We start from the raw sequence: 21,681 nt of genomic DNA, 5'->3' as shown, positions 1-21,681 counted from the left end.
TAAAATGGATGAATCCACTTACATGCAGATATTTTTGGTAAATACAGTATAGTATGGGAATTCTCTTCCTTTAGATTTCTTAACATTTTTCTCCAGCTTGCTTTATTGTAAGAACAGTATATAATACATATACAAAATATGTGTTGATCAACTGTTTATGTTATCAGTAAGGCTTCTAGTCAGCAATAGTCAACAATAGGCTATTAGTAGTTAAGTTTTGGAGGAGTCAAAAGTTATATGCAGATTTTCAACTGTGTTGGGGGTTGGCTCCCCTAAACTCCCCTCCTTGCATTGTGCAAAGGTCAACTGTATTATATGTAACAACAGGTAACTTGACCTTTTGTGATTCCACTACTAAAAACTATCAAATGTAATGTGTGTTGGCCTACCACTGGACATTCAGAGTGTTATTTTTGTTTTGCTGTTTTGTTTTTAAATAGTTGGTCTGTGCCCGTGGCCAGGCATGGCACAGAAGTTCATGGAACTGTAATGTGTGTAAGCACCACAGTGACATTTTGGGAGAAGGAGGGAGGCAAAATTTGAGACTCAAGATCCGGCAGAAGCATTTAACAACATACCAAGATGTGTATAACAAAACACACACACACATACAAAAAACAAAAAACAAAAAGAAGGCTCATAGATTGGCAGTTCATTCATTTGGCAGGACCCTGAGAATGGGGACCACAGAATGAGTGATTCTGACAGAAGATGTCAGAAGATACTTAAACTATGGACAGTGTTCACAGGAGGCCGAGTAACCAAGAGGGTGAAGAGGAGATGGGTCAGGAATACGGAGGGTCTCTGCTCTAGGGAAACAAAATGCACAGGGAAGAGAGAGAGAGGTCTGGAGGCAAGGATCCTGGGCCCTTTATCAGAGATAATTTAGAGGAATAATGATAACACCTTTAGGACCTCGCCTTTTTTTCATTTTTCTTTCAAGCAAGGTTTGCTTTCCCACTATAAAGAACACGGTTTATCTTGACTATCTCAAAAGCAGAAAAACATTTTCATGAACACAAATTTGGCACCGCTGTCAGACCCTTGCCCCATGCTGATCCGGACTCACCAGCAGGTTGCCGAGGCCCTCGTAGTCAAATACTTTGCTCTCATAGGTCTCAGCCAGCTCTTTGCTCAGTTTGATGGCCTTCTCCCACATCTTGGAGAAAACAAAAGGAGGGTTACAAGAGGAGAACAAAGCAGTCACTGATCTGTCTGCAAAAGCCAGGGGAGAGTGGCTGACAATGACCAAGGAGTCAGGTGGTTGAGTTTCTGCAAATATTCCCACCACGCCTCACCTCTTGGACCAACTAAACCTTTTCTTCTAACATGACAATGCTACTCTACCTTGGCTGCTTTGCCAGGAGGCATGTTCTAGAATTCTGTCTGTGAGAACATGAAGAACACCACAGAGTGTCCCAAAGAAAGCGATATTGCACTGAAAGGGCAAAGCACTAAGACCATTGAGAGCTGAGAGGGACCCGCTCCAAAGCCTGGGTTTTGAGAGCTTGTGAATCTCGTTGGAGGAGAAAGGAAGTTAGTGTGGGCCTTAGTTCTGGATCTGGAGTGTGTTTGTGTGTGTGTGCATGCGCGCACGCTTTGAATTAGGTAGTTTGGGAGAAAGACTAACCACGCTGTTGTATGAAATTTGGGAAACTGTTTCTCCAGTTTTGAGCACTGATTCCCTATCTCTGACCAAACCATCTGCTTAGTCAAAGAGTTTTAAGAAAAATGCCTTTTTGCTAGGACACTTGATGCCCTAAGAAACATTGATGTTTCTTGTATTGATGACATTTTAAGTTCACTAATGACCGTGTAAGACACAGCTTACTGGAGATATATGGTATCTGAGGCTAGCATCCCACACTGAGCCCTCTGTTCCTTTTGATATTTCATAAAATGTTTCTTAGGTGGATGCTCGTAATAACACAGCATCTGGTAATTTCCTACTTGATTCTTATTAACAGGTACTATGCCCCACTGTTTCTGGCTGCTGAAGGAATGTGGCGTAGTTCACGTACAGTTGTAAAAAAGATTTAAAAATTAAGTCTTTTGAAATCATCCTTTGCCAAATTTACCCCCTCTGAAATTTCAGGGCTGGGATCCCTGGAAAAGGCTCTGAAATGTGCCACATGGAAACCGTTCCAGATCAGCTGGGACCTGGAGCAGGAAACCCATCAACAGTATCCAAGAAGTCAAGCTTGCTCCTCATTTACCAAATACTAAGTTATGTCAAAAATAGGGAGACAGCCTGGCACAGAGTTTCTCAAAGTGTGTGGTCCCTGGTCTCTGGGAGTCCCCAAGATCCTCTCACAGAGTCCCTATGGTCACAATTCCCTTCTTAGTAATAATAATACTATTTGTCTTTCTCAGTCCTCATTCTCTCATGCAGGGGGTTTCCCACAACTACCGAATGGGTAATACCACAGGAGACGGAATGCAGAAAGCAGATATGAGGATTCTGCTGCTTCCTACCAAGCCAGATGCTGGAGAGATTGTCAAACATGTCAAACAATGCCACTCATAGCACTAATTTTTTGGAAAATATAGTAATTTTCAATAAATATGATTTATATTCATAGTAAAAAGTTCCTTCAGAGAACAAGTAAATAAATATTTTAGGATTTTCTGTTTTAATTTCTAAGGATACTTGTATCAGTAGATACAATCCATGTGGGGAAAAAAGCTCTTTGGGATCCTCAGTGATTTTCGAGCAGGTCAAGGGGCACAGAGACCAAAGACCTTGAGCAATATATACTTGGTCTCTGGGCCTCAAGATTTTCCATCTGTAAAAAAGATATAATACCTACCCAATAGGGTTTTAGGGAGAATTAAGTTAGAAAAAAAGCCTGGAAATCACTCAAAATGGTAACTAGCACTAAATAGATGGTAGCTACTTTATCATGATGAGTATCTGCCTGATTTTATATATATATATATTAAAGATTTTATTTATTTGACACGGAGAGAGACCACAAGTAGGCTGAGAGGCAGGCAGAGAGAGAGGAGGAAGCAGACTCCCTGCTGAGCAGAAAGCTGGATGTGGGGCCCCATCCCAGGACCCTAAGATCATGACCTGAGCTGAAGGCAGAGGTTTAACCCACTGAGCCACCCAGATGCCCCACTGCCTTATTTTTCTTATATTATTTTTTTTCTTTCATTTAAAAAAAAAATTCCAGTTAGTTAACATATAGCATAGTATTAGTTTCAGGAGTAGAATTCAGAGATTTGTTACTTACATAAAACACCAAGTGCTCATCAGAACAAGTGCCCTCCATAATGCCCATCACCCTTCTAGCCCATCCTTCCCCCCATCACCCCTCCAGTAACCCTCAGTTTGTTCTCTATAGTTAAGAGTCTGTTTGATGATTTGTCTCTTTTTTTCTTCTCCCATGTTCCTCTATTTTGTTTCTTAAATTCCACATATGAGTGAAAGTATATAGTGTTTGTCTTTCTCTGACTTATTTCACTTGGCATCATACCCTCTAGCTCCACCCATGTCATTGCAAATGGCAAGATTTCATTCTTTTTGAAGGCTAAGTAATATTCCATTGTATACGTGTGTGTGTGTGTGTGTGTGTGTGTGTGTGTGTGTACACACACACAAACCCACCCCATATCTTCTTTATCCATTCAACGTGGTTGGACATTTGGGCTCTTCCCATAACTTGGCTATTGTTGATAATGCTGCTGTAAACATTGGGGTGCATGTGTCCCTTCAAATCAGTACTTTTGTATTCTTTGGGTAAATACCTAGTAGGAAATTGCTGGGTCATAGTGCAGTTCTATTTTTAACATTTTGAGGAACTTCCATACTGTTCTCCAGAGTGGCTACACCAGTTTGCATTCCCACCAACAGGGCATGAGGGTTCCCCTTTCTCTGCATCCTCCCCAATATCTGTTGTTTCCTATGTTGTTAATCTTAGCCATTCTGACAGGTGTGAGGTGATACCTCACTCTGGTTTTGATTTGTATTTCCCTGATGATGAGTGACATTGAGCATATTTTCATGTGCCTGTTAGCCATCTGGATGTCTTCTTTGGAAAAATGTCTATTCATTTCTTCTGCTCATTTTTTAACTAGATTATTTGTTTTTTGGGTGTTGAGCTTCACAAGTTCTTCACAGATTTTGGATACTAACCCTGCATTGGCTATGTCGTTTGCAAACATCCTTTCCCATTCCAAAGGTTGTTTGGGCTTATTTACTTATTTCACAAACAGGTTCACTGTTACATCAGGAATAGTGGCTGGAAGTGGCAGTCCGTAAGAACTCTCCAGACTTTTGAAATGAGTCAAATTTAGGATCTGTTTTGTTTGGATAGTGCATGTTTTTTTTTTTTCTTCTTCCCCTGACGCTTTCCATATTTTTTTCCTATTTTAAAAGCCTTTCAGTTAGCCATGCTGACCAGCTGACTATAGAGATTCCACAACTTCCTGCCTAGTTCACATGTTTACCTTTTTTCAGAGCCCCTGGGGCAATTAATTAGGCGTCCTGCTACCTATGGTGTTAGGCAAGTGGTGGCCTGGGTGTGGGGTGTGCACCAGGGGCTGGCCCACAATCTCTAGAGAATGCACTGAAAATCATGGTGCTAGCTCCTGGCACTCAACAGTATTCAAAAAGTAAAATTATGGTTATGGAGAATCGGGCTCTGGGCTGCCCATTATATCCTCCATTGGGTTAAGTGTCCTGAATAACTGATCTTTATTGACTTTGTTAGCCTAATTTATCTATTCATTTGCTCTCCCACTAAAAATACCAAAATTCAAAGAAACACATGGGAATAATAAAGAGTAAGTCATGAGTCATTGTTTTAAAATAAAGGATTTGTGTGGTCTTTATCCTGAGTCTCTGTGAGGGAGCTTCTAAGTCCCTGGAATTTCTCCAGTGACGGGGAGTGTCTTTGTTGTTTCTGGTGGGCCCCTCAGACCACACCTGAATTTATACTAGTGAAAACTCACAGTGGGCCTCGAGATGGTCTCAGAATGGGGCTGGCCTTGCCAGACTGCAGCCCATGGGATCAGAAGATCAGAGCCCTGATCTACATGGAATCAGCCAGACCTCCAGGAAGGAGAGGGCTGTTGGAGACAGAGTTCACTCACATGGCCAAAGGGTCAACAAATGAAGGCTTCAAATGAAACCCCAACAAAAACTACGCATAGAGACCCAGGTGAAATTCTCAACATCTATTTGCTAGGAAGCCAATGTGCCCCAAATCCACTCACAGGAGAAGACACAGGAGCTCTGCATATGCAATGTTCCTAGACCTTGCCCTATGTTCTTCTTCAATTGGCTGGTCCTGATTTGCGTCCTTTAAGACAAAACTGTCATTGTAAGCACAGCACTTTACCAAGTTTTGTTAGCTGTTCCAGCATATTATCAAATCTGAGGGGTTCACAGGATACCCTCCCCAAATTTACCGTTAGTTGCTGATCCATGTGGGTAGCCCAGAAACCCCCGAACTGTGGCTGGTGTCTCAAGGGAGGGCTGTCTGACTGGGGGCTATTTCCTGAACCTGAGGGAACTGGGCTCACTGTGGGTAGTTAGCATCAGAACTGCCCTGCAACACTGTAGCCGATTTCTTCCTTTCCCTAATACAGCCCAATACTCACTTTGCCTTTGTCAAAGTATGATATGATTTCTTGATACAGCTTCTCTTTAAGTTCTTGCTGGGTATAGACATAGTAACTGTCCCTCTGAAGCAAATGGGGTACACAGGGCTTATCGGACCACTGAAAAACAAATAAAAGGAACAAAAGAGATGAACGTAACACGTCAGTTAAGTAAATCAACTAACCAAAGGAGATCCATGTAACAAATATTCAGCCGATAGAAGTCACAGACATATTTGTATATATTTTTGATTCAGCCGTATGTTTAGATTATTTATTAAACACAAAAATTGCCCCACCCCCAAAATAAGATGTATGTCAGTTTCAAAACAAGTAACGCCAAATGAGCCACCATGTGAGGCACTGCTGTGAACAGTAGTGAAGGGGGCAGAGGGCTGCCCAACACACCTGCTGGGCACTGAAGGTACCACACGGACAACAGGATGAAAGAAAAAAATTAGAAGTATGAAAATGGGAAGGAAGGGGTAAAACTATGACCATTTCTTCACATAGCATGCCAACTGAACAACTATCACAGATAATGAGAGAATTAAGTAGCGGCATAAAAATTAACAAATTAAGCAATAAGACAAACCATAAGTGACTCTTAATCTCACAAAACAAACTGAGGGTTGCTGGGGGGAGGGGGGTTGGGAGAAGGGGGGTGGGGTTATGGACATTGGGGAAGGTATGTGCTTTGGTGAGTGCTGTGAAGTGTGTAAACCTGGTGATTCACAGACCTGTACCCCTGGGGATAAAAATATATGTTTATAAAAAAAATTAAAAATTAAAAAAAAAATTTAGAGGTGGGTTCCCAGGAATAGATAACCGTGTTGAAGAGGTAAGACCAGGACTAGAATAAACCCCAAATGAGAGGATATCCAGGGGGCACCTGGGTGGCTCAGTGGGTTAAAGCCTCTGCCTTCGGCTCAGGTCATGATCTCAGGGTCCTGGGATGGAGCCCCGCATCGGGCTCTCTGCTCAGCAGGGAGCCTGCTTTCTCCTCTCTCTCAGCCTGCCTCTCTGCCTACTTGTGATCTCTGTCTATCAAATAAGTAAATAACACTTAAAAAAAAAAAAAAGAAGATATCCAGGTACAACGGGAATGTACTTAAGGCTACTGAACTGTTCACTTAAAAATGGTTCAAACAGTGAATGTTAAGTTCTGTGTATTTTACCATAATTACATTAAAAAAGAAAAGATACCTAAGAATCAACATAACAAGGAATATGCAAGACTTCTACACAAGAAAGCTTAATACATCATTGAAGAGCAGGAAAGCAGACTTGAACAAATGGAAGTCCTAACATGTTTTTGGATAAGAAAATGCTACTCCATAAACATGGAAATTCTTCCTATATCAGTGTTTTAATTTCATGATTCCAAAGTCCACATGGAAAAATAAATACAAAGAAATAGGGCAGAAACCTCTGAAAAAAGAGCAGCAATGAAGAGTAACTACCAGGTAGTGAAACGTACCACAAAACAGTATGGTCCTGGTGCGTGAACATACAGAGCTCATTCAGACCATGCAAAAGTGTATGCAATCTGGTAAAAGACTTGCCTTGTGTACATGATAAAGATGGAATATTATCCCAATGAAGAAAATATGGACAATACTTAATAAAAAGCACCCCTAAATTCAGTAGCTAGCTGTGGGGGAAAGCTGCATCCACATCTCAAACTTTATGCCAAGCTAGAGTTTAACTCTGAGACAAAAAGGACCTACAGTTACTGACATACCAGAGTCTCTCTGTGATCAGACCCCGGTCAACAAGCTCTCCTACCATCCCAAATGCAATAAGCTTATTAGTGCCCTGAACCTGAACATGAATTGTGAATGGCTGCCCTGAGAAGTGGTGAGGCAGGGGCCTCCTGTTCTTAATGACAAAGCTAAGAACAATGCACATGCCTTATTTTAGTAAAAAAATTAAATTATACCAGAAAATTAATTGCTAGGGGCAAGAATGGCGACAGGGAGATGTAATGGGGGCTACCGTCATGCTCCAGGGGAGAGACAATGGACCAGGACAATAGCAAGACGATAAAGAAAAGTGGATAGAAAGAAGAGACAATCAGGATCCCTAAAAGATGTCTGCACTCCCGTGTTCACTCAGCATTGTTCACAGCAGTCAAGACACGGACACAGCCTAAGTGTCCAACAATGGATAAAGAAGGTGTAGGATATATATGCAACAGAATTCCATTCAGTCATGAGAATGAAGGAAATCCTGCCCTTCTGGGCAATGTGGATGGACTTTGGGGTGCTACAAGTGAAACAAGCCAGACAGAGAAAGACAAAGATTACCTGGTAGCTCTTCCACGTGGGCTCTAGAAAAAGCCAAACACATGAAAACAGAGGGCACAGTGGTGGTTACCAGGAGCTTCAGGGTGGCAGGGACACTGGGGACATGTTATTTGAAGGGGGCAAGTACAACCAGAGCATAAATAAATGTCAGACACCTAACACACAGTGATTACAGACAATACCGTACCACAAACTTCACATTTTCTGGGAGACTAGATCTTAATTGTTCCCATGCCGAAAAATAAAAAAGGCAAGCATGTGCCTTGCGAGAGGAGTTCACAATTGCTATTGGTCTGTGATTCTAGCTCGGCCTCGATGGGGGAGGGTGAATACAAGATGACAACAGGTATTTACCTGAGCACCCGGGTGAAGGTGCTTTCCCTTTAGGAAAATGGGAAGAAAGAAGAGGGTAGGAAAGGTTCCAAGAGCACCATGGGGAATGGCAGCTTCTGTCACTGCTGGGAGAAGTGTGAGCTATTAGCCGCTCCAAGACTGTGATGTGGAAGGAACAGTTCATACACAAATACAAAGTTAGTGGACTAGTCAGAGCTAGAAATCATGACTCGGGATCCATGACACGTAGGTATATTTATATCCCTGGCACACAACTCTGACTCTGTAAGAGTATAAGTAGGGTAGTGCTACTAAATTCATTTACAGCTCATCTCTCGGCAGTTCTACGATGATTTTTTACATACATTAATCAATGTATATTTTGTTTCTTCAATGAGATTGTCAGTTACTGGAGGCCTGTAAGCTGCGCTCTGCTTCCAAAGGATTTTTAAACAAATGATAACTGACATTTTCCCCACCCTAGCAGAAAATAAGCGGTGCCTCTTTAGAAGGCATACGAGTGCTCTTGGATAGAAGGATCTCCCTTGAATACGGCTCCTTCCCATCCAAAGTCATGAAGCTGCAGGATTTGGTCCCAAAGGGCTTGGACAGGGGACTTCCACGCCGTGGAAAAAGACACGCCTGACCCACTTACCTGCAGAAGCTCGGCATGGAGGAGGAGGGTGTAGGCAGCTTCTGTGTAGTTTTCAGAGTCTCGGTGCAAATCTCGCAGCTTGTACAAGTACCTGGGCAGAAGGGGAGGAAGGGGGGGGCACTCTGCCGCTCTGGTTCAGCTCATTCCGCAACCGCACCGCAGCCTGCTTCCCTTCCGTCCTTTTTCACAGACTAAGGACTCCATCACCTCCTGTCTCCTCCTCCCTCCACCCCTCTTTGCTGCTTCTTGTCCGCGTGTCTTTCCCACTCCAATGGCTCTATTTTGTACTCTTCCTTTAATGCAGTGGTGCTCAATTTTTTTTTTTTTTTAAATGTCATGGGCTCCTTTGGGAAACCTCTCCCCGAGGAAATGCATTTGGTTAAAGTCCGAGTTTGTTCCATGCTCAGGGCTTTCAGCATCCCAGGCTGACGGTCCCTGACACAAGGCACTTGTCCATCCATGCCTCTGACCTATACAGCCTTTCCTGACTGCTCTGGCCAGTCTTCCATCCTCCCCCGAAATGCCAACACCATCCTCCCTATGCGCTCCCTAAGGCTGGACTTACACATCTGTCTAAAGAGTTTACCTTTTAGGGGGAGGGGGCAGCTCTCCTACTTTTTTAGTGTCTCTCAAAGCAGCAAGCATGGTGTTGGGACTTAGCATTTGTTTACTGAAGAAATAAATAATAAAGCCAGGACATAAATGGCAAAAGCAGAAATCTCCTCCAGCTTACCTTATGTATATGTCCTCTCTCTTCTTCTCTTTATAAAAATTCTACCAAAAAAAGGGGGGGGGCAGAAATACCAATGTAAGTCAAATGTTATGGACAAGCTGGCCACAGAAATGGCCAAATTACTATGTTTACAGTGTCACCTTTCCAGAGGCTATTGTTTTCCTTTAACTGCCACAAAAAAAAGGTAGTCATCATTTATAAAGTTAAGTTGAAAAATTTTTTAGGACTCATGCCTCTAAAATACACGAGGGAAACCCTCTAAGTGAACAGATAGCCAACTGGTACTTCAGTTAATGGGTGGTCTTTTTTTTTTCTCTCAAAGGGTCAGTGGAGTCAGACTCTTCCTTTCTATTAAGCAGAGGAATGCAAAGCAGCCTAAACTTCTGACATCTGTGGACCCGGCTACACATATCTAGGGAAAGGCAAGACCACAGAGCTCTACCACCATAAGGACTCCACAGACTCTCTCTTCGTGATATAGTGTTTCTGATGCAACATTTCCAACATCAAAGCAACCACATATAAACAAGACAGAGGAAAAGGTGAAGGATGGTCTTCAAGCAAGAGTGGAGCCAAGGGCTTGGGTTTCACTTTCCATCCCCATGTCTGTGGGAGCTGACTTCTGAGTCCAAAGCTGAGTCAGCAGTTCCAGCTGAACTCGGTAGGATACAGACTCCATACAGGTGGCCCCTGGGTAGCTTTGGGCCTGGGAGATCTACTCAGAGCTGAGCTACGTCTGCAGGGGTGGCCCAGTGGTGCCCTCTCGCCAACCCGGGGGCCCAGCACCTACCAGCACGTTCACAGTACAGCTCATGCGGTTCTCCTTGCTCTCGTCATGCATGATAATGGTTCTGTAGTCCAGCAGGTGCTCTAACAGGCTGCTGACCAGGAATGCAAACACTTCTCCAGAGGTGGCGAGGTACTTATGTTTCCGGCAATGTTCTAGGAGGCTGGAAGAGTGGACACAGAAACAAATGCTGCATTTGCATATTATCTGTCGTTCCAGCACCATTAGTGAGCACTGTCCAAGGTTCCGGCAGCAGGTGGCGCCAAACTAGGAAACACACACCTGTGCAAGGCCATCCCATCCAGGGCTCCACTTATGCTGTCCCTCCAGGTGACTCAAGTCCTACATTGTCTTCAGGGCTTTGATTCAAGTCCCACTGTCATTTAAAATCCCAGCCCACAATGCCCATCTTTGAACTTCTATCTGTACTTGCTTTTTGCTTTTGTATTTGTCAATACCACAGAAACAAGAACCTTTGCCCAGAAGGTTTATGTATGCTATCTGATCAGTCTACTGAAACTGAAAGGGACCATCTTTTTATGTCTTCATTCTCCCTGAAGCCTAGCACTTCCCCCTAGCATCCTGCGGGCATTCTGGAAAGGCCTGGATCAGTGCCCAATCTAGAGGACACAAGGAATCTAGTATACATCCACACGTGCCTCTTCAGATGAAAGTGTTATTTAGCAACGGCAACAACAGAAATGCAAAGTTGTAAATAAATAAGCTGAGGATAAATTTTTGATCTAAACCTTCTCATGCTGGACCCAAATATAGCAAATCTACTCTACAGGGGCTTCTTGGATTTGATAACTACAAAAAACTCAGAGAACAAGATAAAAAAAGAGAAAGAAATAGATTCAAAGAATTAGCCCAGACTTTAGAATTATTCTTGAACATTGGAGATTTGTATAGTCATATTTTTATGAGTTAGTGATTCAGGAAGAATGGAGGAAAAAAAAAAGAATTTACAGTGAAAAATCAGCTTGGGACTTAAAAAAAAAAAGGTAGTTTATCATTTGTAAATTGTGTGTGTATATATATCTGTACAGGTATGTAATTTCTCCATTTAATTCTTGTATGAGATCCAAATTACAAGAGTGATAATGTGGGGTTTGAAACTCAAACAGGTAAACTTAATGGAAACAGGATAAAAAGATCAACGGAACGGGTCTTGTCATCCACGAAAAGCAAACTAAGAAAGAGTTCTCATTCTTGAAAACATAGCTGAGTCATCAATTCAGTTCCATTTCTGAGCACCCAGTGTGCTCTGGCTCCTTAAATCTTAAAAAACAAAAAAGAAAACAGAGTTGGGAGTCCCTGTGCCCACGCACAGCCTAGTGTGCATCACTTCCACGAAAGAGATGGACAACAAAATGACAGAGACATACGCCCAATCAACAGGTGACCAGCTGGTCGGTATCCCAGAGGCTAGAGAATCCAAGAAATGGGTTGTCACAGGTAGTGAGCACTGGACAATGGTGGACTGAAGATGGTGGCGGTGACCAGCACAAACCCACAGTAGTGACGCCCCGTCAGTTCGGGCTCAGTAACAGACACCATGCTTAGGTGTCACCTCATTGAGTCCTCAATCAATACCAAAGCCTGTGGGCCATCCGTGTGGATGAAAAAACGAAAGCCATCAGAGAGGTCAGAATACTGGTCCAAGGTCACACTCCTGGGTTATGGCGAAAATGAGATTTGAGGGTTTCTCTAATTCCAACCCGCAAGTGTTATTAACTGCCTTTTTATGTTGTGATCCCATACATGCAAAGGAGAATTCAGAGGGCAGGAGGGGTGTGCGGAGTATGTGTGTGGGGGTAGGAAGTGGAGGTGACAGTGGGAACACAGGAGGGAATGGAAACGTCAGACGCGAGGGAGGTGAGTAGGGCAGTGCAAAGACCAGCCTGGCTGGAGATATGACAGGTGTTTTTAGAGCCCGTCTACAGGCCAGAAGGTACTTTTAAAGGTAAAGCAGACTTTGAAATGTTTTTATTTTCCTTTCTCCTGTAAAAAGGGGCTTTGGAGCCATAATTAGAGGTACTAGCACTTTTGGTGAAGTTCAGCGATTCAAACACTGGGCAAAATGCCATCGCTCGGTACATCTCCCCTTCTCCTCCATCTGCTCTGTTCTCGAGGGGCCAGGCTGGCCAGGAAAACACGGACATTTGACTTACTCAGACAAACAAATGTCAGCAATGGATGGTGGAAACTCCATTAACCCCACTGAGGACCATTTGTGGTGGTGACCCCTGTGCTTCTGGGACTTCTCAACTCCTCTAGAAGGGCAGCAGAAGCTGTTTCTCTCCACCACTAAATGATGTATCAGTTTGAAACTTTGTTTCTGAAATACTCACAGTTTCTCCAGAAGGACCTTGTATTGTTCATCTCCTCTGCCCCCTTCCACCTCTTGGTCCAGCTTAGTGATCAACTCGTTCTCAAACTGAAATCAGGGTCAGAATGTCACAGGAGAATACCAGGTATTCTTAGAAGAAGGCACATAAGCCACACAGCCAACATTTCTAGATTCGACCCAACCCTTTTACTGAACTGCGAACACTTGCCAACATATTACAGGGAAAGATCATACTTCATGTCTTCCATTTATCAAGTGCCAGGGCCCTATTGAAACACTCTATACTAGACTCATGTTACTTTGTCCTTTGCTTTACATTATAGGAAATACAACAGCCTTTCTTCCTTTGAAGGAGACGTCAAAACACGAGACCACTTTCTTTGAGGGAGACCTCAAAATAAGAGACCACCGCATGAGTTTCTCAATCCCCAGCACTATTTTCCCAGCTATACTGCAACAGGTAGAACTAAGATGCATGATGTCAAATTTTAATTACCAAGAGATGCAATGCTGTTTGAGGAAATACATGGAGCAAAAAAGCCGTTTCTAGGCCATGGGATAGAACATCCATTCTGTCTCTAAGTGTTTTACAAAATATAAAATGTAAACAGTTTTTAGACCAACTTGGATTTGTATTACTCTGGCTACGGCTCCCCTCTAGAGAGAGAAAGTAAGCAAGAGCTGCCTATATATCTACGCATTTGGAAGACTCCAGTTCTGCCACTTACCATATGGAAATTACCGTTCCCGCTGAAGTTGAACTCACACTGCATCATGTCAAAGAAAATGGGGATGGTGGCTTTCCGGAGCTCAACCTCAGGGGTCAGGGTGACCTCAAGAATGGGACCCACCATGGAAGGGATAAATTTAATTTTGTGGGGACCTGAAATGAAGGTAAATGAGGATATTAAAAAGTGATTTCACTGGAAGTCAAGCGTCACGATGTTCCTCCAAAGGGCCAGAAGAAAAGAAAAAGGTCATGGGGTAAAATCAACTCCATTCAGAGGTGAATGACTAAATGTTACATTCTGATAACACGTGGATGTCACAATGCAAGACCTACAAGTCAACTTTCACTTCTAGACACATAGACCAAGAAATCTCAGGGTTACTGGGAATTAGATCAGAAGAACCCATCACAGGGAGCTTATTACACAGGACTTGTGCATGGGCCAGTTCAAGGTCACACACTCACCCAGGTTATACCACATGTCCCGGATTCTGAAGCCGATCTCCTTTCTCATGTCCCCGTACCTAGGAAGATCATCAACAAGAAAAAGATCTGCAGTGGAAATCAGTTCATATATTAAAATGATGAGGTGAGTAGGAATGGCCTGTTGCCCGTCTCGGTCACGTTTATGACAGGTCTGAGGCAAGGTCACTTTACGAGATACAGTCAACACTGAAAAGAACTCCCAAAGAGAACTGGGCTACATGGAGAGGGGGGCTTTACTAGCAGGAGGGGGCCACATGTGAACACTGAAAAATAACTTAGAAACGAAACTGTCAAACTTACTGAAGGGAGAAGGTGGGGACTACTCTGGCCACTGTTAAAGCAAAGAAACAAAACAAAACATACCAAGCGCTAATGAAAAGGCAGAGGAATGAGGTATGATGTAAATAGTCAAGTGACTGATGTCGGACAAACATGCTGACTTTACGTATTTTTTATTTGAGTAACCTATCCACACTTCAGTACGTTCTTCAAAGTACTCACACTGAGAGAAGCTCTAGATACACCTTCTCAGCACTCAGGGGTACTGTCCCCAGAGGGGTGAAAGTTGGTCCTTAGGGCACAGCAGGCTTACTGTTCTTATGTGTGAAGTACAAATCACATAGTACTATATGTGACATGTAGCAGACCTGTGGTATTAGTATTTTGGGGGGGTGTGATTAGGAAACCAATTTCTGAAAATGTTCTTTATAGGAGTCAATAATGAAAAAAGAGAGAGAAAGAGAAATGGTCATCTAGACAGTCGTTCATGGCTGGAGAGTAATCAAAATCACCCGGATATCTCTTAAAGAACACAAAGGCCTGAGGCTACTAGAAACAGCGTGGGTCAAAAGTAGATATGGCCAACGTTCCCTGGGAACTCGAATGAGCACCTATGGCCCATCCTACAACCGCATTTCAACATTTTCTGCTCACTGCACCAAACACGGTTTTCAAATTCCTCTTTTGTAAATGCCTTCAGAAACCAGCGTAAAATACTTATTTGAAGACTTCCCGTACAAAAACAAAACAAACTTCTCTTACTATTCCTATATAACAAAACATCTAATTTTATTATTTATATTAGGTAAGCATATGTACTCAATGTCAGGCACGTAATAAACAATACATGGTAACTACTTCTATTCATTAATACTGTTGTTGGTGCAACTTCTACTAAAAATAAATCTTGAAAAAAACTGATTTGTGTTTCTGTAACATTAATAAAAATGCTTTCCCAAGGTGCACCTTTGCCCATATGCATATATATTTTATATAGCCTGTCCATAGTTGAACCTATCAAAACCAGAATCATTAAGCCTAAGTAGCCACTCTGTTCACCAGTCTTGGGGTCAACTAACTTTTCCTTGTTTAACCAAATTAAATCCATCCTTAAGAGAAGTTATGTCATTTATGATAGTCTAAACAATAAGCTTAAGACGTCCATCTTAAAAATCAGTTTTGTCTCCATACCTACCCCACAGGGAAATCCATAAAACCGGTTTTACTTTTATCTTTGAGATTTAAATCTCAATCTCTAAACCACCAATCTCAGTGTTTTAGGGAGAAACCAGAGGTAAACAAATACCGAATAATTTGCCAAGAATCCCAGACATCCCGGCAAGAGAACAGAGCTCAAATTTCACAGCCTTTAAGTGACACATTTCTCATGTTCTATTTAACTACACAGCCTTGAGTTTCCAGGCTTTCCGTGAACTCTGAAACAGACTGGAAAGGAAAGCGATGAAAAGCTTCCCTAAATCTCTCATCGCTCTTGGTCATACGTCCACACTGAATTCCGAGCCAGGAATCTGGAGGGATTTTTAGGGGATGTGTGAGTCCTGGCTCCTTTGCTGATGCGATGGAGAGGTGAAACAGCATGGCATGAGAGAGAGAGGTGCTGTGCCGGCAATGTGAGCATGATGCCGGCAGATAGGCCACTGTTTGGGGAAACGGGAGTACTAGCCAGCCCAGGTGCCTCCCCAAGTACGGATTCCAGTTAAGGAAAATTGTGACAGTTGGGGTGCCTGCGTGACACGGTCGGTTAAGAGTCTGCCTTCAGCTCGGGTCATGATCCCAGAGTCCTGGGATTGAGCCCTGCATCAGGCTCCCTGCTTAGCCAGAAGCCTGCTTCTCCTTCTCCCTCTGCCTGTTGCTCCGCCTGCTTATGCTCTCTCTCTCAAATAAATAAAATCTTAAAAAAAAAAAAAAATAGGAATGGAAGAATCACCTTGCCAATCTTAAGCAAATTTAAGAGGACACTTACTTTTTGACAATTTTGTTGCGCTTGGCTTGAGAGAAGGTTTCAAGCTGAAGGGATTCGTGGGTGAGAAATGCTACTGCCAAGTGGAAGTAATTGTTCCAGAGCTGCTCAAAATTGATTGTGTGGGAGAAAAGGAATGGAAAATAACATTAATATGGGTCAGAGTAAAACAGTGCCACATGGTAGACATTTACTCACAGGGAGTAAGGAAAAAAACAAAATAAAATCCACCAGACCCCATTTTCTATCTCATGTTTCAATTATTCAGCCCTGAAAGTTTTAACACTTACTATTAAGGCTTTTTTTTTTTTTTTTTTTTTTTTTAAATCCAGACTACTCTATTTGTCTTTACTCCCGAGATAAGGCAAAACTGCTGCCAGGAAGAACACCTATTTATAGTAAGTAGTTTGGCAATATGTATCAAAAGCCCCCAAATTCTGCCAAGCTGCTGAAATGGTAAATACTTTAGGACTTTATCCTGGCAAAATAATCATGGGTATTTAAAACTATTTAAAGCAAGGAAGGCCTTCACAGTGTTATTTAAATGACAGAAGATGGAAACCATCTAAACGTTCACAAGAAGAACTCGGTTAAATAAATCATGACTGTACTCAGCCACTAAAAGTCCTGTGAAAACATTTAGTGTCATTGAAAAGATGATCGAAAAAATCATATTAATGCTGCCAAGGAACTGCACAGCTTGACTGCATCTTGGCATATATATGTAATGTCTAACCAGCAAATACAGACACCCCACTGTAGCTCACACAGACACACACACGTATGTATATATAAATGCGTATCTAATCTCCTCTTCTGACAACTTTCTACAGTTCACAGATACAAACAAAGCCACAGGACAGAGCAAAAGCACATCACCAATGAACTGTGTGCCCCATGGGGGCGGGGACCTTGTCTGTCTTCCCCAGGGCCTAGAATGGTGCCCTGTGCCCAAAAATACTCTAGTATTTGTCGGATGAATGCAGGAGGAGCGAGGGGCCACCTGTTTCACCCAAGTGTGTATATGAGCCTCCCCTGAGAAACGAAACCACATGCAGGCAGAGAACTAACTGTCTGCAGGCACACGTGTGTATGTGTATTTGTGTTCATGGCAACAGCAGAAGGCAGGACTTTTTGTCTTTCTTCTTTTTTTTTCTTTTTCCTTAGCCATATTTTCTACTAGTCTTTTTTAAAAACAAATATACAAACAAAAACCTGTACTATAGGGTACCTGGGTGGCTCAGTGGGTTAAAGCCTCTGCCTTCGGCTCAGGTCATGATCCCACGGTCCTGGGATCAAGCTCCGCATTGGGCTCTCTGCTCAGCAGGGAGCCTTCCTCCCCCCCCCCCCTCTGCCTACTTGTGATCTCTGTCTGTAAAATAAATAAATAAAATCTTAAAAAAAAAACCTATACTAGTTGGGGCGCCTGGGTGGCTCAGTCAAGCATCTGGCTTCGGCTCAGGTCATGATCCCAAGGTCCTGGGATTGAGCCCCACATCAGGCTCCTTGCTCAGCAGGAAGCCTGCTTCTCCCTCTCCCACTCTCCCTGCTTGTGTTCTCCCTCCCTCTCTCTCTCTGTCAAATAAATAAATAAGATCTTAACAAAACAAAACAAACTGTATTAGTTATACACACAGAAAAAAAAAAAACTCGACTTGATTGTGTCTGGAGGATGGAGTGACAGGACTGTGTGCTTTAGGGAAAGGAGAAAAAATAAGAAAACTGTGCTTGAAAATGATAAAATTTGAAGTGACATTTTCCAAAATGCCACAGTTGTTTCGCTGTGGCTGAGAATTCAAGGAGCCTCCTAGCTGAGTAGCACGCTTACCTGAAGTTCGAAGCTTGCCTGATCCATGAAGAACTTCGTGAGAACCTCGGTAAACTGATTTATTGCACGGAGGAAAACTCTGTGGGAGGAAAATATCAGATAAAGAAGGCAACTTTCTGCTCTTCCAAACATCTCCCACCTACGGGAAAAACCAAAGCAATCTAAACCTGGACTCGGCAACATGAGACCATCAGCTCCACTGAGGTCATCAAAGACCAACGCCAGCGCAGATGGCCCAGGACACTCAAGTGCAGTTTCTAGAACGGTCTACAAGAGTCACTCAAGGCTGCATCACAATTTAGCCACTTGAGGGTAGAGCTGGGATGACCAACCAGGTCCCCGGAGCCTCAGGGCTCCTCAACCCTATTGCGATGCTTGTCTTTCCAAATCTAGAGATACTAATGAGAGTTTTTCTTTAACCTGTATGTAGAAGAGAAGGGTTTTTCTAATCAGGTATGTGGAGTTAACAATTGTTAGAATGATTTACTTTATTTACTTCTTCCAAAAAATTCTGAAATCTTAATATTATATATATCATGTAATAACTATGATATAATGATATATATAATATATAATATGATATGATTATATATTATATATTATATGTACAGTTCTGAAATCTTATATATATTTATAATTTACATATATTTATAAATGTGTGTGTATGTATATACACACATACACATAAAATTCTCAAACTCTGAAAAGATATATGTATTCAGCTCATTTTGCTCCCATTCACTGAGTATTTTTATACTGAGTGAGTATACGGAGTATAACAGTATACTTAGTATAACTGCAAGCACTGGCTTTTAGATTTTGCCTTGAAAGAGAGGGTTCCTGGTCTTAAGATGTTTACAACTTGGTGAGGGTCACTTGCAACCTATAGATCTAACCATGACCCAACAAAGAAGAAGGAAAATTTGGCGGAGGGGCTGTCAAAGGGGTACAGGACATCAAAGGAAGAGAAGGCCACGTCCGGGTCAGAAAGGCTTCCTCTGGAGATGGCATTTGAGAAGGACGCTCAATGGTGGCACGCTGACAGCCAGGGCCTGGTTACGCGGGAAGGCACTGCGAGTGGAAGCAGCAGCCCAAAAGGAAGCACAGAACATGTTCAGGGAGCAGGGGAATGCAGGCTGTCTATCGAGGGAAATAGTGGAAGGTAAGGGTAGAATAGCAGGGTGGCCCAGGCCACAGACGCCTGTCCTGTCATGATGATGAAGGCCACAGGGAGCCACGGAAGGGCGCTATGGGAGAGCCAGGGAGGAGGTGGACAGGAGGGCAATGAGGAGATTATACCTGAGCGAAAAGCCTGGGACAGGACAGCTGCAACAGCCCAGGGGAAGGCAAGAACATGATCCCAGAACCAGCATCCCAGGAACAGGAGGCTCCTTCCTACTCTACAGAGCATGGCGTCCCACCAAGAGATTTAGCAGCACTCCCTGAAGGTCAGATAACTGGTCACCTGGTCACAAGAACCAAGTACTCAGGGTCAAAGGCCTCACACCTGGCCCAGGGTGTCATACCGGCTCTGAGTCATATTCATGACCATCCAGTCTTTGGCATAGACATTCTTTCCAATCAGATCCTTAAACATGATGAAAGTCTCCATGAGGAAGTCCTGCAGAGAACAACAGAGGAACATCTGGGGGAAAACTAGGTGACAAGAGGGAGTGCAGCTTCAGAACAAGATGTCCCTTGCCTACGATTACAGCCTATCTTTTTAATGAGGGTTTTTAGGGATCCAACAAGAACAGAAAAGTTGTCCACATTTTATAAATGATAAAACTGAGGCTGTGAAAAGGTAAAAGAGTTGCTTAAGGCCATAGAAACTGGGCAGTTGGAGAGCGGGAAAGAGAACTTGGGGTTCTGGACCCCAAATTTAGAGCCATGGTGTTTTTAGGCCTCTGCTGCCGAGTTTGTCCAAACAGATCTACTGCGCTGAAACTGAATTTATCAGCAATTGTGATATTTCTTGTAACTCTGAGCCCAATTCTCCTTTATTATTATTAGAACAGAAGAAACCTACTATAAATAAAAAGCAAAGTCATGATTCTTCCTATTCCAGGAACGTTCCCATGGTAGCCCGGGGGAAGGGGCCTAAAGGGTCCTTCCAAAGTGTCAGCAGCAGTGGGTCACAACAACAGTAATAACTAATAACAAAGGAACACGCAGCTCAGTATCTGCAGAACAGCTCTTCGACTCAGAAGGGGACTGTGAGCAAAAAGCAACTTAGAACAATTTGGACTGAAATTCAAAGCTAAAAAGTTTTGAAAGCTTTTTATTTATTAGTTAGTTAAATTTAGACATTTTCCACTTGGATTCCTGAGTTGAAAACCCAGGCCAATTGCTCTGGCACTAAATTGTACGGTTCTATCTCATGAGTTACATCATGTAGCAGAAGGAATGCAGGAGTTGGGAAGCAGGCGGCCTGGGTTCTATTTCTAAGGATGTTCCTCTGTGACAGTGGGCAAGATGGCCGACTTCCGGCACTTGAGACATCACACAGCACCGGGAATGGGAACAAACCTCGCTGTGACGAGTGTGTCACCCCTGACTCTTCCCACAGTCAATGGAGCGTCAAACTTTTCTATCCTCAAGATGGCCATATTTCATGAGTTCATGAGAAATTCACCAATTTCTCAACTATTCTATTAACTCTCTCAAGTCAGTAAGAATCTGTGGTTTGTGAAGCAAGGATTAAATTTAGAGGCTGGTTATTCACTCCTGATGCTGATTCTACATTCAACTCTTGGTAAACTAACTTAATCACAAAGAGTGATGGTATAATAAAGGTAATTCAGAGATTGTCCCAGGCCTTACTTGATCTCCCACTTCCCAAATTCTTCCGAAGGATTTACTCAGAAGGCAGCAGGAGGGAGGGAAAGGACAGTGGGTGCTATACCCCTCAGGCTTGCCCCTGGTAACCATAGTTCCCTCAGGTGGATACTAATCCTTTTTAAATTAGATAATACAGGGGAAGGAGCTTACCGTTGTACTGAAAGACAGGAGTTAAACCTGTTTATTTTTGCTTACTCAATGGAGCCAAATTGGCATGAGCTTGAATTTAGTATGACTTTCCTTCTTCTACACTTTCCGAAGGAAGTTTTTAAAGAGTTGCTAGACTATTTTGGGGTTAACTTTATTTTACACGACAAGAATAAAATTACTCCTGTAAATAGCTAGCTGCCTAGGCATTAACCTCAGGCCAAGCACAAAGCTTGGTGATTACCAGGTGTTCACCAAATTGATACCCTTTTACATTAACCTTTGAAATAGGTGGCGTCTTATAGACAAGGAACCTGAGCTTTAGAGAAGTTAAATAGCTGGCCCAAAATTTCACAGAAGGAAGCAGAATGGCCAGAATTCAAACCCAGATCCGGATATTCGGGCTTGTGTTCTTAATCTGACTCCGCCTCCTGCCTGTGGAGGAGAAACGCTGCTACCTCAGCTTCTACCTCCCCCCTCCCCTTCTCTGTTCCTAATTCTCTTGCCCCTGGTCTCTGCAGGCACACAGACACATCACCTCACTGCAGGTCCCAGCACCAGGCTGCCTGCCAGAGCGTGGCTTAACTGCAGGCTCATGGAGGTCTCCAG

At 43.0% G+C, this 21,681-nt stretch overlaps 1 protein-coding gene across 1 annotated transcript in view; it reads right to left on the bottom strand.

The window, feature by feature from the left end:
- Positions 1-21,681, bottom strand: part of DOCK5 (dedicator of cytokinesis 5) — a 211,730-nt gene that overhangs the window by 33,895 nt on the left and 156,154 nt on the right. Inside the window, exons 29-39 of the mRNA XM_059372023.1 lie at positions 19,611-19,705; positions 18,085-18,163; positions 16,260-16,360; positions 13,976-14,034; positions 13,509-13,663; positions 12,782-12,867; positions 10,431-10,590; positions 9,641-9,681; positions 8,908-8,998; positions 5,611-5,730; positions 1,070-1,159 (exon numbers count right to left, since the gene is read on the bottom strand). Of these exons, the coding sequence (XP_059228006.1) occupies positions 1,070-1,159; positions 5,611-5,730; positions 8,908-8,998; positions 9,641-9,681; positions 10,431-10,590; positions 12,782-12,867; positions 13,509-13,663; positions 13,976-14,034; positions 16,260-16,360; positions 18,085-18,163; positions 19,611-19,705 (1,077 nt within the window). The remainder of the gene's footprint in view (positions 1-1,069; positions 1,160-5,610; positions 5,731-8,907; positions 8,999-9,640; positions 9,682-10,430; positions 10,591-12,781; positions 12,868-13,508; positions 13,664-13,975; positions 14,035-16,259; positions 16,361-18,084; positions 18,164-19,610; positions 19,706-21,681) is intronic.

The sequence above is a fragment of the Mustela nigripes genome, chromosome 1 (assembly GCF_022355385.1).
Source record: "Mustela nigripes isolate SB6536 chromosome 1, MUSNIG.SB6536, whole genome shotgun sequence".
NCBI lineage: Eukaryota > Metazoa > Chordata > Mammalia > Carnivora > Mustelidae > Mustela > Mustela nigripes.
Note: the sequence above shows the minus strand (reverse complement) of the source record. Positions and strands in the feature narration are given on the sequence as shown.